Source organism: Sinocyclocheilus rhinocerous, unplaced genomic scaffold, assembly GCF_001515625.1.
Source record: "Sinocyclocheilus rhinocerous isolate Xijiao unplaced genomic scaffold, SAMN03320098_v1.1 scaffold681, whole genome shotgun sequence".
Taxonomy (NCBI): domain Eukaryota; kingdom Metazoa; phylum Chordata; class Actinopteri; order Cypriniformes; family Cyprinidae; genus Sinocyclocheilus; species Sinocyclocheilus rhinocerous.
In genome coordinates this window covers 1,617,687-1,632,930 of record NW_015641029.1, presented here as the reverse complement: position 1 = coordinate 1,632,930, position 15,244 = coordinate 1,617,687, and the positions used below count along the sequence as shown (strand labels likewise).

The 15,244-nt window shown below is 35.9% G+C and overlaps 1 protein-coding gene across 7 annotated transcripts in view; it reads right to left on the bottom strand.

Annotated features, from left to right (window-relative positions):
- The window catches only part of LOC107754164 (amyloid beta A4 precursor protein-binding family B member 2), a 58,060-nt gene that overhangs the window by 4,478 nt on the left and 38,338 nt on the right, over window positions 1–15,244 (bottom strand). For 4 of the 7 annotated variants that reach the window (XM_016570523.1, XM_016570525.1, XM_016570521.1 and 1 more), the window contains exons 8-19: window positions 14,558–14,632; window positions 14,224–14,277; window positions 13,369–13,454; window positions 11,585–11,645; window positions 8,063–8,209; window positions 6,076–6,203; window positions 2,959–2,964; window positions 2,060–2,174; window positions 1,743–1,830; window positions 1,572–1,655; window positions 657–772; window positions 337–516 (exon numbers count right to left, since the gene is read on the bottom strand). In XM_016570523.1, coding sequence (XP_016426009.1) covers window positions 337–516; window positions 657–772; window positions 1,572–1,655; window positions 1,743–1,830; window positions 2,060–2,174; window positions 2,959–2,964; window positions 6,076–6,203; window positions 8,063–8,209; window positions 11,585–11,645; window positions 13,369–13,454; window positions 14,224–14,277; window positions 14,558–14,632 — 1,140 coding nt within the window. The remainder of the gene's footprint in view (window positions 1–336; window positions 517–656; window positions 773–1,571; window positions 1,656–1,742; window positions 1,831–2,059; window positions 2,175–2,958; window positions 2,965–6,075; window positions 6,204–8,062; window positions 8,210–11,584; window positions 11,646–13,368; window positions 13,455–14,223; window positions 14,278–14,557; window positions 14,633–15,244) is intronic. The other 3 variants (XM_016570526.1, XM_016570527.1, XM_016570528.1) reach the window with 3 other exon arrangements.

Sequence of the window (15,244 nt, the reverse complement as noted above, 5' to 3'; positions counted from 1 at the left end):
AACATTTCTTACAATTATCAGTGTTGAAAACAGTCGCTGCTTAATATTTTTGTGGAAACGCTGATACATTTTTCATTTATCTGAAATAAGAAATCTGATGTAACATTATAAATGTCTTTACTGTCACTTTTGATCAATTTAATGCGTCATACCTGGAAAAAAAAAAAACGTAAAAAAATTCTTACTGACCGCAAACTATTCAGTAGGCTGACATTTAATTATTTTTGCAGCTAGATTGCCCAGCTCTGGTCTTGACATTGATTTTTTTTTTATTATTAAGCTATAGTGCCCAATGCCCATTTATATTTGATGTGGTGTTGAACCGTTATAACTCACCATGCATGCGGCCTGAACAGCCTCTGACACACTGCCAGCATTGGGATCACACCAAAACACATGACACTCAAAGTGCTGGTTCCCAGAGTCCATGATGAATGCGAATGAATGCACATTTTTCCCAACTCCCATAAATGACAGGAAACGCACACGACACTCCACTAGGACCTCCTCTTCCTCCTAATATAGGTTATGACACCAAGAATCATACATGAGTAAACTTTTTTGAACAACTGTGTTAACACAAAAAGTTGTACTTTAGTAAACACAAAGCTATAAAGATGTTATGGGGTTTAACAAGTGAAAGGATGTGTAATTGCCTTTTCTTTGATGACTGTGACTGTTGCATCGGCTACATTCAACATCACAGGGACCCAGTCATCTCGAATTGATGACGTTATCAAACTGTCTATTGCACCATTGAGAATGTCCATGCCTAGAAAACAAGAACATCTGACCTTGTAATTGCATGCACAGTCCCCAGGAAAAGGTATGTGAACCCTTTGGCTTTCAACATAAAATAGCCATAAGATTTGAACTGATCTACAACTAAGTCACAACAATGTTCACAGAAATAAACAATGATGCTTTCAGTAACACACTATGTAGGGTGGAAATGATTTCTACAAAAACTAACTGGAGTCAGGAGTCATCTAAGCTGGAGTACAATCAATGAGACAAGGTCAGAGTCACCCTGCCCTATAAAACAACAATCACAAAGTTTGCTATTCACAAGACGCTTTTGTCTGATGTAAACCATCCAACAAAAGACATCTCAGAACACCTAAGATGAAGAATTGTTGTCTTGCATAAAGCTGGAAAGGGTTAAAAAAGCATGACCTGAAGAGAGGATGCACACCAGACATCTCAAAAATATCACTGAACTGAAAATGTATTGTAAGGAGGAATAGTTCCAAACGTCTGAGTCATGCGTGGCTGATTTGGAGGAAGGTCAACAAGCTATTGAATAAGGATTTACATTAGTTTCCACCCTGCACTGTGAATGTTTACACTGTATTTTAATAAACACATGAAAAAAAACATTGTTTGTTCAAGCAGATTGTGTTTGTCTTTTGTTAAAGATCAGATCCAATTTTATGACCAATTTATTCAGAAATCCAGTGGAGAATTCGGGGAAGATAATGTGTTAAATGTGAACAAAAGTAGAAAAGCAGCGAGTGTAGGTGAGGAAAAAAAGAGCATTAAAAAATGTAAGACTATGAGTGATTGCTCACCTATAGGTCTGGCAACCGGCATCATGCCAACGTATAACACCTGGAATTTCTGCACCAGTTCAGTCTTTGGTGTGGGGAACTCTGCTAAGGGTAATACACAACATACACATTAACACACACACAAACCTATTATTCAACAGAGAAGAAACACACATAAGCATACTGTGTTACCTTGTAGCGGGACGTCGAGCCCAGCATGTGTTCTGTCCTGTAGGGATCCTCCAGCCATAGCTTTGGCATTCTTGCGCTCTGCCATGATCTATTACATAGAAATCGAACTCATTAAACTCGCTGCCCTAAATCAGCAGTCTAAACAGAATGTGAACCCTATTTCTTCCTTCTCAGCTGTGCTCTATCTTTGCGCACAGACTTGAGACTGCCAGTGGTTTTCACTGTAATCTAATATAATTTTTTTGTTACACTGTTTTGAATGGGTCATTGAGGATCATTTTGTGTTGGATGTTGTTTGTGTAGCATTTAGTTCTCACCCTGGAGCAGATTTCGTGCAGACTCGTCGCGATGGCTTTGGCAGGGGTGTCACAGCGGAACACATGACATTTTAATATCCGGGTGTCCTTATCTCGCGCTACATATGCAAAATCCCTGTTTGCACACAATTAAAATCAAACAAGATTAAATCATATGTAAACAGCTGTTTAAAGTCAACATGAAACACATTTTACAACCCATTTCACTCATAATCTGTCATATTTCCAAAAAGGATACCGTACTAGAAAAATGCAGGACGTCACTTTATTTTGTCCATAGGGAAATGATTGGACCCCAAAAATTTACATACCAGAATGGATCCAGGTTGAGATATTATATTTTTATTTAAAAAAATAAAAGAAAGATTTTTTTTTATTATTTGGAATAAATTAGACAATAAGACCCGGAATGTGCAATAATAAAAGGTAGCAAATATTTGAATTGCTTTAACAAACAACAACAACAACCATATTACATCAATAAACAGTGCAGATGAACAGACACTTGATTATAAACAAAAAGATCTGTGAATGTGATTTTGTGTGTATTTGTGTGTTTGTGCATGTGCCCTCAAACACCCTGATGGATGATGTGCCCTTTATTTTTAACAGAGACAATCAATTTAAAACAGTTACTTAAAGAAACACACCCACATTTCAAGCAAACAAAAAATGCTGTAAAATATAACCATGGATAAAATGCACACACCTCACCTACTATATGCAGGTGCACGTGGCTGTCTGATGAATGAGTGTCTCTAAACTTACACCTCCAGCTGTATTACACACATTCTTTAACATTTCCACTAAAAATAAGCTATTATGAACACAATGGCCTACAAGAGACTACAACCAGGCAATGATGAGAATACAAGTAACAAAAGGGTAAATCAATTTACCTCTCTCTGAGTCCCGGAAAGCAGTCAATTAAAAGATAAAAAACATGATGAGAAAATACACACAATAAAGCCCATTAATGAAACACAAGGAAAACAAATTTCTGCATAAATCATTCGCAAAACCTTTTTAATAACATAAAACTGTCACACAATTCAATGCAACAACGTGTGTATTATGAAGGAGTGACACAGAAACATGTTCTGTTTGCATTTCATAAATGGGTTCCAATGTGTACAGATATTTCAGAACATGTAAATAGAGTATAAAAATGGCTATGGCAGGATGCGTATCCTAACTGCTGGAACTTGCTGTGAAAATTCTCATTTCAAGAAAATTTTTTTAGAAGCATTGTATTTTCCAAACCCCAATATTATGTATGAAGAGAAAATAAGAGGGAAGAGATAGGAAACAAGGACCAGCTGGTGTGACGAGAATTCAGACATTTAATCACAATGTATGTGACACCTCAAAACATGAGGCTCTCGGTGTGCAGCCAGTAAAAAACATGAATATGTAACAGTGTTATAATTAGAGATTTAACAGACTGAGAGGGAAAGAGAATAAACCAGGTGAACTCAGTGCACTCAATAATGTCCAGAATGAACCCCAGGCTGGTAAACCTGTTCAAAATGGGCAGTTTTACAGTACATCAGCAGGATTCAACTGAAAAATGTGCTGGAGGGTCAAGGAGAAACCACAAGGAGGTACAGGGAACAACGCAAATGGACCGAGAACAGAACCCTGAGGTTCCCCTAAGGAATTTGAAAAAAATGCATGTGTTCTAGTTTGCATAGATGTGTGGGATGGTATCAGAAGGAAGGCCTGATCTGAGGGAACACGCAAGGAAGTTGCAGTCTCTTTCAAATGTAACCCATTTAGTGATGTGTACATCTTGCCGTGACCTACTTTAATAACTGAACACGCAGTACTCCACAATACTATCCTCACCACAGTAAATAACAACACATACAGTTCATCCATAATTCTCTAATACTGAAATCTCCTCCTCCTCATTCACACCATCTGGAGAAATTCCACCCACTCCACCTTCTAACAGTCCTACTAATTCATCCTTTCTCACTCCAGCAAATACTTCAACTGAAAACAACAAATGCCATACTGTAGAAAAAAATTGGCTTACATTTATTCATGGCTACTGTAAAGTTAGGTGACCTACAGAGTAAATAATAAAAAATGCTGGACATAAAAAGAGAAAAATACTCACATCTATTAAGTAATGTGTTTTTCCTGCTATAGCATTATGCCAAACCCCTCTTCTACAGATTTTCACCTCCTCGTCTCATCCTCTGCTCTGTTAAAAATGTGTAGCTCACCTCTCTACGCTCAATCTCTTTTTTTTTTACCCCCTTCTCATTTTCGCTCTCTCTCCTTCCATCCAATCCCAGCGTTCCCTCTCCCTCCCCCTCCCGTTTTGCTTGTCGCTACGGTAACCTCCTCCAGGGTCTTGGGAGGAAAATGTTACTGATGGGCTTAGTGGAGTATTAGCAAAGGAGGACACAATGATCACATGTGAACACATACTTACACATGCAGACTACACAATAAATTCAAAAAAGCCCAGCCTAAAGTATCATTCCTGCTGAGAGAACAGTGCCATCTGCTGGTCAGAGTGTGGTACGGCTTACACACACAGTATGCTGCATTCCACCCCTGCATCATTCACACACACACACTCACACACATACCAGTCAGCTCTATTTAGGGACTAAAGCAGGAAAAGTAAAGCTCTTCAGTGTGTGAGAGATTCATATAAAACATTTGGATGACCTCAGAAACACTACACATACACATGCGGGCAGCCCCTATAACACTAGATTAAACTTTCATTAGCACTTGTCTCTCAATCATCAATCTTTTATTACTGTCCTGCTTTCACTGGGGTGAATCCAGAATCATTATATAGTGGCCTTTAGCGCGAAGAATCTGGAGGAGTGCCTCGATATCAGAATGCATTAACACAGACACATTAAGTGAATTTCTTGCAGTGTTACAGATAATAAGTGCATGAGGAAAGTCACAGGTGCACACAGATGCTGACGTTTGCAGATCTAAAATCTCTAATTAAAATGAAATGTGAAGTAATCACAGAACACATGCTAATTGCAATATGCTACACTGAATAGTCACAATATATGTCATGACTTTGCTAATGATATAAAATTAGGAAATATTCTGTGAACTGTCAGTTTCAACCATTTTCTCTTACCGTCATCACTTAAAAATGTTCATGAAAGTCTCTGCTTGCCATTTGGTTGCATATAATATTTTAACAAAAAATATTTAGTAAATATATATGAAATCCTGCTATTAAATACTGATATTTATAACAATGCATGCACATATCATTAATCCTTCCTAATGATTATTTAATGGAGAAACAGTGAGGAAAACTGTTACTCTATTAAGTTCTTGCATTTATGTGCATTTAACTTTTTGCTTTTAACATTTTGAAAATACTTGGCAACACTGGCTGAAAAAAAGTACACTTTTATAAGCCCTTTAAAATGATAAATATTGTGATATATCAAATATTGTAAAAAGGCTGAAAATACTGAGATATAATTGCTTATTATTTGATATAGCATTTCCCTGTAGCAAAAAAAAAGGACTGTAATGTTTAAATATAAATCCATTCGATATCTTTTGTAGGTCAGTTCAGCTTCTGAAATGCTCTTTATCTGATTTAACTAGGCAGAAACTGCTTATTCAAAAAGATTGCAAAGCTTTGAGCTAACATTCAGTGGGTCACAGAGATTAAACATTATTAGTGTTGGTAGAAGACCAGTCAGCCGAATAAGATCAGCAAAGTAGAAAATTAGCTCCTCGTAAATAAGACCCTGATGATGCTTGTGGGAGCTGAGAGCAGTAAAGTTTTAACTGATATAAAATCATTTTTTGCCCCGTCTGTGCGGTTTCTAAGAAAATTTTAGAAACACCTCCCACATTTTCATAAATAAAGAGTGAGCTATTAATCATTCAGTTTTGTTCAGTTTATCTCTGTCATTTATTAAACATTTCATAAACCCTTCATCATTTAACATGTTCTCCTTAACCAACCCATAAAAATACACACTGCAATGGCAACCAGTGCTTACCTTCCATTATCGCGACCAACGCCCCACACGCGTATGCTTGCGATTGGCTGAGAGTGTAGAACGCTACGATCCATCGGGTCAACCAGATTCAGCATGTTATTCTCCAGAATGAGGTACATATCCTTCCCCTGGACACACAAGTGCAATGTCGGAGGACAAGATAAGGGTTTAGTTTTAAAACCTAGTGAGCTTTCTTGCTGTCCAATGCATACATAGGCAGCTGCCTTCTAAGGCATCATATAAATAAAGTTGATTAATAATGAACTTTGCTTTTTGGTATCTAATAGGGGTGTAACGGTACACGTATTTGTATCGAAAATTTAGGTACGGGTCTTTCGGTTCGGCACGCATGTGTACCGAACAAATACAGTGTTGGTTTGAACACTGCATGAGCGTAACTTCATTGTAAACTTCTGGTTTTAAATATTGTTACTTTTGATAAGAAACAAAGTCTTATCATTCAAATGATGTCAATTTTTTTTAGGAAATTCAAACAACAAATGCGGTTTTGACACTCTTTGATGTGGCGCGACAGATCGCTGTATAAAAGCCTCAGTTCAAACGGCTGGTCGGAGTGCGATCATCTCTTGAGTCTTTACTACTAGTATTAATGTGAAATAAACATGAACGAACATCTCATGCCTCATGTAATCGCTCAGTAAGTGTTTCAACCGTGGAAAGGCATCAATAAAATCTGCTGTTAATTGTAACCTTATAGTAATGTAAAAGTGCTCCCTATAGTTTAGAGCAGAAGCTGAGGTAGATTTTTATCCCTAAGAAAATGTATTTATTTTAAAAATAATTTAAAATAATTTATTTAAAATAAAGAGCAATTTGTTTGTTCAATAAACCATTGTTTAATTAACAAAGAAAACAATTTTATCCCCCCCGAAACCATACCGAACCGTAACATCAAAACCGAGGTACATACCGAACCGCCATGATTGTGTACCATTAAACCCCTAGTATCGAATGGTATATAAGTATACTGTAATCCATGTAATTTCATACAAACAGCACAATTCAAACAGAGCACACAAAAGCTTCATCAAGTTCATTTAAAAAGTGATTCCCTAAATACACAATAATGGGTAAAACAGACATTTTTTACTGTTTTATTTTTTATTTATGCTTTTTGGTTCTAAATTAAATGTATTTCATAATCCATGTAATTTCAAACAAAACGCACTATAGCTTGACTACTGATTCGAGGCGGGTAGCATGTTGCTAGTTTTTCAAAAATACATAGGACACAGAAATTTTGGGTAAAATTGTCAACTTAATTGTTAAATTATAGATGATTTTCAGTATTAAAATATAATTATAACTAATATTTCTCTTCACATTTTGACAGAATTTTTCCATAAAGGATAAATGCAATGCTACCTTAGAATTTGATCAAAATAAAGGTATCTAAGAAGCCTTCTGAAACCAGTCGGAAGTGCACCTATGATGCCCTAAAATACTGCCTACACAGGCATCTCACCAGGTTTTGGAATCAATGTCACAGGCTACTATAAGGTCTAAGGATGCTTGTGCTTGTATGTGTGTTGAAAGTAATGAATAAATGATCAGACCAGAAAATAAAAGGCAGGAGGAGAACAGAGGCTTTCTTCCTGTGCCCTGTCACAACAAATTAAACTCTCTTTCGTCCTCTTCCTCTTCTATTCACTTGCTTTTTTCTGCATGACATTTTCAGCTCTCCCTCTTCTTGTTTTATCCTTTCTGCTCTTTTATGTTTCTACCTTCCCTCTTTTCAAGATGATACAAGACATGTTTAGAAACATTGTGTATATTTTTGAATGAATATGCATATGTGCCTTGCTGAAAAGATGAATTTAGACTAGTTTAGTGCTGGTCTCGCTGGTTGACCAGCAGAAACTTGTCAATCAGCATGGGTTCTTGTAAATCTTGTTAGTTTGAGTGTGCATTTGTGTGTGTCTGTGTGTGTGTGTGTATGTGAGAGAGAGAGAAAGCCATATCTTACCTCTCCCCAGATGCCCACAGTGTCTCGTATGTCATTCTTGCAGTAAGACAGTTGACGAATGCAGTTGTTAACAGCGACGCTGCTTTTACCCGGGGCCAAGTCCTCTTCAGCCATCTCTACCCAGCCAAGAGAGCGCACAGCAAAACACTGTAATAAAATATCACAATCCCACTGATTAAGCCCAAACACTGTGACAAATAACTACAGGGCAACTGCTACACACTTTATGCAAATGAAGAGCACAGCAAATATACAACTTACGACATAACAATCACAGTTTTCACAAGAACAAGCCCAGTAATATAGTATCGTGTTTATCTATTACCTATATTCTATTATGCCTCATATCCAAAATCCTCCTTCTCATCTATAGTGATAGGTACTAAACTGAGGAAACACCTCTTAAAATTTTCACATGGCATCTTCTAAGAATAGCTGCTGCTAAAATGAGTGAGAAAGAGAAAGAGCACATTCATACACATACATGATTATTTACACACACACACACACACACACACACACACACACACAACCTCTTAGAACAGGGTGCTGAGATCAAAAGAGAACCCCTTTTACTGGAAGATCATTTCTTTCATCTTCCACTCGTTTCCCTCCTCCTTTCTCATCTGTATCTCACTCCCAGCACTCCGAGAGCAAAGGCATCCATCATTCAGTCTCTCTTCTTTTCTGACAATCTGTGATGAGGCACCTCCATTATGACAGTGTTTGTGTGTGAGAGAGATTAATAATAGGCAGAATGTTGTCATGCTCTTTCAGTTTGATTTTAACTGCTGCTGAAAGAACAGATCCTCAAGAGGAAGAGTGTGAAACAAGCAAAGAGGGGTTAGAGAAAGAAAGAGAGAGGGGGAGAGAGAGCATGACTTAAGGGGAAGTATATATTAAATGGCAGATGAATTTTGGAATTACTGGAATTGAAAAATCCAGTAACAGTTCAAATCGAGCTATAGGGGTGGCACTAGCCCATTCAGCTGGTCCACCCAATCAAATGGGACACATAAATTTACACATACATTTAGGATATATTTCCGCTGCATATCAAGTTTCAGAAATAAACAGTTATTATAGTGTTCAAAATCTAAAATGCCTTTGATTTGATACATCAGGTGATATACATCACAGCCTAACTGCAATGTGATCTACTATAGTATACTAATGTTTGGTGAAGCTACAAATCAAAATGCACCCCAAAAGCCGCACATGTCTAATGTTTACCTGTACCTAATATTGTTTGGTCTCTTGGAACAATTATTTTGCATTCTGCTGGTTAAGACCTTTTCAACGATATATGATACAAGACTATAAAGATAACATTTTCAAGAAAAGTCACATGTTCAATTTAGACATATATTTTCGGTGCATATTTGTAACCCTTTTCTCTTTCCGTCTTTTAGCTGTTGCTAAAATATGCATCCCTATTTTTATCTCATGTATTGTAAAATGATGTACTTTAATTTGAGATTATGCACTGAGATCCACCCTACTTCACCAAGGTCCACTCGCATTAAAGTCCACCGATACTGTTTAAAAGTTTATGTCAGTAAGATTTTTTTTAAAGAAATTAATAGTTTTATTCTGAAAGGGCATATTAAATTCAAAAGTGACAGTAAGACATTTATAATTTTACCTAATTAAGTATATTTCAAAATAAATGCTGTTCTTTTAGAAAGGGCATATTAAATTCAAAAGTGACAGTAAGACATTTATAATGTTACCTAATTAAGTATATTTCAAAATAAATGCTGTTCTTTTCAACTTTCTATTCATCAAATAATACAAAAATTGAACATAGTTTCCTTAAAAGATATTAAACAGCATAAATAATTTCAACACTGATTGAATAATAAGAAATGTTCTTAAGCAATAAATCAGCATAGTAGACTGATTTCTGAAGGATCATGAGACACTGAAGACTGGAGTGATGACTGAAAATTCAGCTTTGCCAATACAGAAATAAATAACATTTTAAGAATTATTAAAATAGAAAAAGCAATTTTAAACTGTAACAATACTTCACAATATTAATATTTTTATTGTAATTTTGATCAAATAAAGACTTCTGTGAGCATATGAGATGCCTTTCAAAAACATCACAAAACTTGCAGACATCAAACTTGTAAATGGTAGTGTATTTGACACATTGTGTAATCAAATATTTGAAGGATTAAATACATATTGCACATCACCTCTGTCATTTGGAGCAGCTGTACAACAAGAAGACCATGCAGTCTACAGAATTCCAATTGGACTGGAATGTGGTACATTTTTGTTAGTGATGGTTTGCACCAAAAGGCAAATGGACTACTTTTATTGTACCTTTTTTGACCATTTTATAGCTTGGCAGCCATGGCTAACATCCATTTTCTTTAGAAGGTGAAGAACAATGTTTCACATTTTGTGCTTTGTGGCACAAATGCATGTGACTACGCATTTATAAACACCCTTTGGACGGTAATTGTTTCTCATGAGGATGTCTGTAAAAAAAAATTTACATGGCACCTCAATGATAAAACTTGTGCATTCGGATGGCGTTTTTTTTACGTGGATGCCGGTGGGAGAAAAACAAAAATTCTGGATTCGGACAGCATTAAAATCACAGACTAACCCCTGTAAATGTTGAAAATTCCCAACTTCACCATGAGAAACAATTACCATTCAAACAGGGCTTTAGTCTTTTGACAAAGAGGGTTCTGTTTAGTGTTTATGTTAACATAAGGGTTCCTTATTGATCCATTAAGGATATGTATCACTCTTAAATAAAAACATCAGAAATATTAACTACAAATTTGCTTTCCATTGTATTCTTTACCCACCTCTCCAAGCATGACGTGCATGTGCATTTCTTTGAGCAGCCAGCAGATGGCAATTTATATCTAGAATTACATTGGATGTTGGAAACTCCTGACAGCACCACCAAATTCCACCAATATTCAAACAGCAAAAAACAGCGTTTATTAAATAATTTGTGTCAAATCTGCTACATGTTAAAACCATACATTTATCAAGCTTTTTTTTCCAGAATAAAAAGCTAACAAATCTAGGGGACAAAATAAATTGTTTTAAAATCATTATTTACCCCTAAACAGGATGCAAAATGTCAATTTTTCCCCACAACTGAAAGTAAATGGAAAGTAAATGCCTATTTTGCATTATTATTTTATTCATGAGAATGCAAGTATCTATCTGTTTCCAGTGAGGTAAGAGGTGTTGCAGCAGTTGCAACAAACGTATTTAGTAGACGTTTGTATGTCTTTCATTTAATTCATGTTTGTCTCTTACAACAGCATATGTTAAACCACATAATGTTGCAGTTCCTAAACAAACACCAGTCAAATGGTGTGCAACTCCATTATACAGTATAGTATATATATATATATATATATTTGCTTCAGAGCTTGACGATTGTTAATTTGGATCCTGCCTTCAAGACTAAAATAAGTTCTCTGCAGAGTTGTTATCTTTGAATAGCTGCAGTATGTGCAGAACAAACTCATGTGCCCTCACCTTGGCTTCAGGGTCACTGTTAATGCTGCTGGAATCTTCCTCTTCCATGGGAGCAGGGTTTCTAAACACAGCCACACACACAGTCAGAAGAGGTATATACATTTTCATCTCACCTTACTGTTATTTTTTTTCTCTCTTTCATTTATTTGTATTTATTTGCTTTCACACCGTAGCTTGAGGGAGGCGTAGCGGAGAGTTGCGCCTTCAAACTCTTTCAGACTGGGGTCAGGGTTTACTGTGGCTGCCTGTAGATCCTGAAGCAGAGAAAAGGCAGAGTTGCTTAAACATGAGCACACAAACATATAGCAAACCCACAAATGTACAGTGCAGAGATCACACCAAACAAAACAGGAAAGCACAGTTCTGGCAATGAGTGATTAAACAAACTGAAATGAAAATGATTAACCAGTTTTAAAACAGACACAGTGTGAACCCTGCGTATTTTACAAAAGGGATGGATTAAGAAAATGAAAAGAAATGAAGAGTGATCAAGAGCTTTCCTGCAATAACCAACATACAGTGCAAAGATCATTTTCTTAATCAGTATTAAAATATCTAAATGCATAATTGAATAAATAAAGTGTAAGAATTAGATTTTAAGTTTGTTTCTGAATTTAGATTTATGCTTAAATCAAGAAAAAACTATTTGGCAAAAGTGTAAGAAAAATACATTTAGTTAGATAAATGATTTTTGCAGAGCAGACACAAAATAACACAAAAGCCAACGGTGAGAAGAAAGGTTTAAGGTCAAAAGGTAAGGAAGGTATGAAGCAGCACAGGATCTCAAAACACATCTACGCCAGTAGAACATCTACAGGTAGAGCGCCCTTTCTTAGAATTTTTATTTAAAAAATAATGCAAAATGCATTTGCAAAATATGGTCTCAATATTTAACAGCCAGTGGGCAAAAAATTTAATTTTGAACCCTGTGAAGAACATCAAGTTTTGACAGTAGTTTCCTGAGACATTCTACTGTGTATTTGTCTCTGCAGTTCAATAAAAAACTGCCTGAGATACTAACCTTCCAGATCTCACTATCAATCTTTCCCACAGCAAAATCACTCCATGGCTGTTTCTGCACCATTATTCACACACAAATGGGGAGGACAAGGTTGAGGGGTCAAGGGTGGGAGGGTGGAGAGAGACAAGACAGGGTTGTTAGATCACTCGGCAAGCATGTGTGTGTGTGTGTGTGTGTGTACAGTATGTGTACAGTATATGGCTGTTCAGTGTTTGGTTGTGATCTTATTAGATGCAGTATGGATGTTGATATCTGACTCTATGTTGCAAGAATCAAAGGATAGAACAAACTATTTTTCCACTACATTCTGAGAGTAAACAAGTGTTATTGTTACCTTGTCCTCTTCCCGATGGCGTGCCTCAGAGTGTCTATCCTTCCCTAGCGTTATCTGTAGGGATGAGGACCGAGGCTACACACACACACACACACACACACACACATATAGTTTTGACTTTATTATGTATGACCAATATCAATACAAATTTCAGAATATATTTACATTTGACAATACAATATACACAACAGTTCAAACATTTTTAAAAATAAATTAATACTTTTATTCAGCAGGGATGCTTTAAATTGATTAAAAGTGACAGTAAAGACATTTAAATTAAATACTGTTCTGTTCATCAAAGAATCTAAAGAAATATTAAATATATGTAACAGATATAAATTAGTGCTGTCAATCGATTTAAAAATTAACTAATTAATCGCACATCTTTTTTTCTCTCTTTCATTTATTTGTATTTATTTGCTTTCACACCGTAGCTTGAGGGAGGCGTAGCGGAGAGTTGCGCCTTCAAACTCTTTCAGACTGGGGTCAGGGTTTACTGTGGCTGCCTGTAGATCCTGAAGCAGAGAAAAGGCAGAGTTGCTTAAACATGAGCACACAAACATATAGCAAACCCACAAATGTACAGTGCAGAGATCACACCAAACAAAACAGGAAAGCACAGTTCTGGCAATGAGTGATTAAACAAACTGAAATGAAAATGATTAACCAGTTTTAAAACAGACACAGTGTGAACCCTGCGTATTTTACAAAAGGGATGGATTAAGAAAATGAAAAGAAATGAAGAGTGATCAAGAGCTTTCCTGCAATAACCAACATACAGTGCAAAGATCATTTTCTTAATCAGTATTAAAATATCTAAATGCATAATTGAATAAATAAAGTGTAAGAATTAGATTTTAAGTTTGTTTCTGAATTTAGATTTATGCTTAAATCAAGAAAAAACTATTTGGCAAAAGTGTAAGAAAAATACATTTAGTTAGATAAATTATTTTTGCAGAGCAGACAGACAAAATAACACAAAAGCCAACGGTGAGAAGAAAGGTTTAAGGTCAAAAGGTAAGGAAGGTATGAAGCAGCACAGGATCTCAAAACACAACTACGCCAGTAGAACATCTACAGGTAGAGCGCCCTTTCTTAGAATTTTTATTTAAAAAATAATGCAAAATGCATTTGCAAAATATGGTCTCAATATTTAACAGCCAGTGGGCAAAAAATGTAATTTTGAACCCTGTGAAGAACATCAAGTTTTGACAGTAGTTTCCTGAGACATTCTACTGTGTATTTGTCTCTGCAGTTCAATAAAAAACTGCCTGAGATACTAACCTTCCAGATCTCACTATCAATCTTTCCCACAGCAAAATCACTCCATGGCTGTTTCTGCACCATTATTCACACACAAATGGGGAGGACAAGGTTGAGGGGTCAAGGGTGGGAGGGTGGAGAGAGACAAGACAGGGTTGTTAGATCACTCGGCAAGCATGTGTGTGTGTGTGTGTGTGTGTACAGTATGTGTACAGTATATGGCTGTTCAGTGTTTGGTTGTGATCTTATTAGATGCAGTATGGATGTTGATATCTGACTCTATGTTGCAAGAATCAAAGGATAGAACAAACTATTTTTCCACTACATTCTGAGAGTAAACAAGTGTTATTGTTACCTTGTCCTCTTCCCGATGGCGTGCCTCAGAGTGTCTATCCTTCCCTAGCGTTATCTGTAGGGATGAGGACCGAGGCTACACACACACACACACACACACACACACATATAGTTTTGACTTTATTATGTATGACCAATATCAATACAAATTTCAGAATATATTTACATTTGACAATACAATATACACAACAGTTCAAACATTTTTAAAAATAAATTAATACTTTTATTCAGCAGGGATGCTTTAAATTGATTAAAAGTGACAGTAAAGACATTTAAATTAAATACTGTTCTGTTCATCAAAGAATCTAAAGAAATATTAAATATATGTAACAGATATAAATTAGTGCTGTCAATCGATTTAAAAATTAACTAATTAATCGCACATCTTTTCTGAAATTAATCGCGATTAATCCCACCTAACATTAAGGTTTTTAAGTATACTTTTATATTGCAATAATTTCACATTCAGTCTTCAAATGAATGTACAAACAACATAAAGACAGTATATTTTTAATATTTGTTTAATGGCATCTTTTTTTATGACTGAAGAAGGACAGTATCACTGATACCAATACTACTGATGTCTCTATAAAGAGTTTTTTTCCCCAATATTTAACCATTGATTGACTATAGTCATTCAACATTACAGTATAATTGAGAGCTATCAATTTTAACATTTATTAGACTT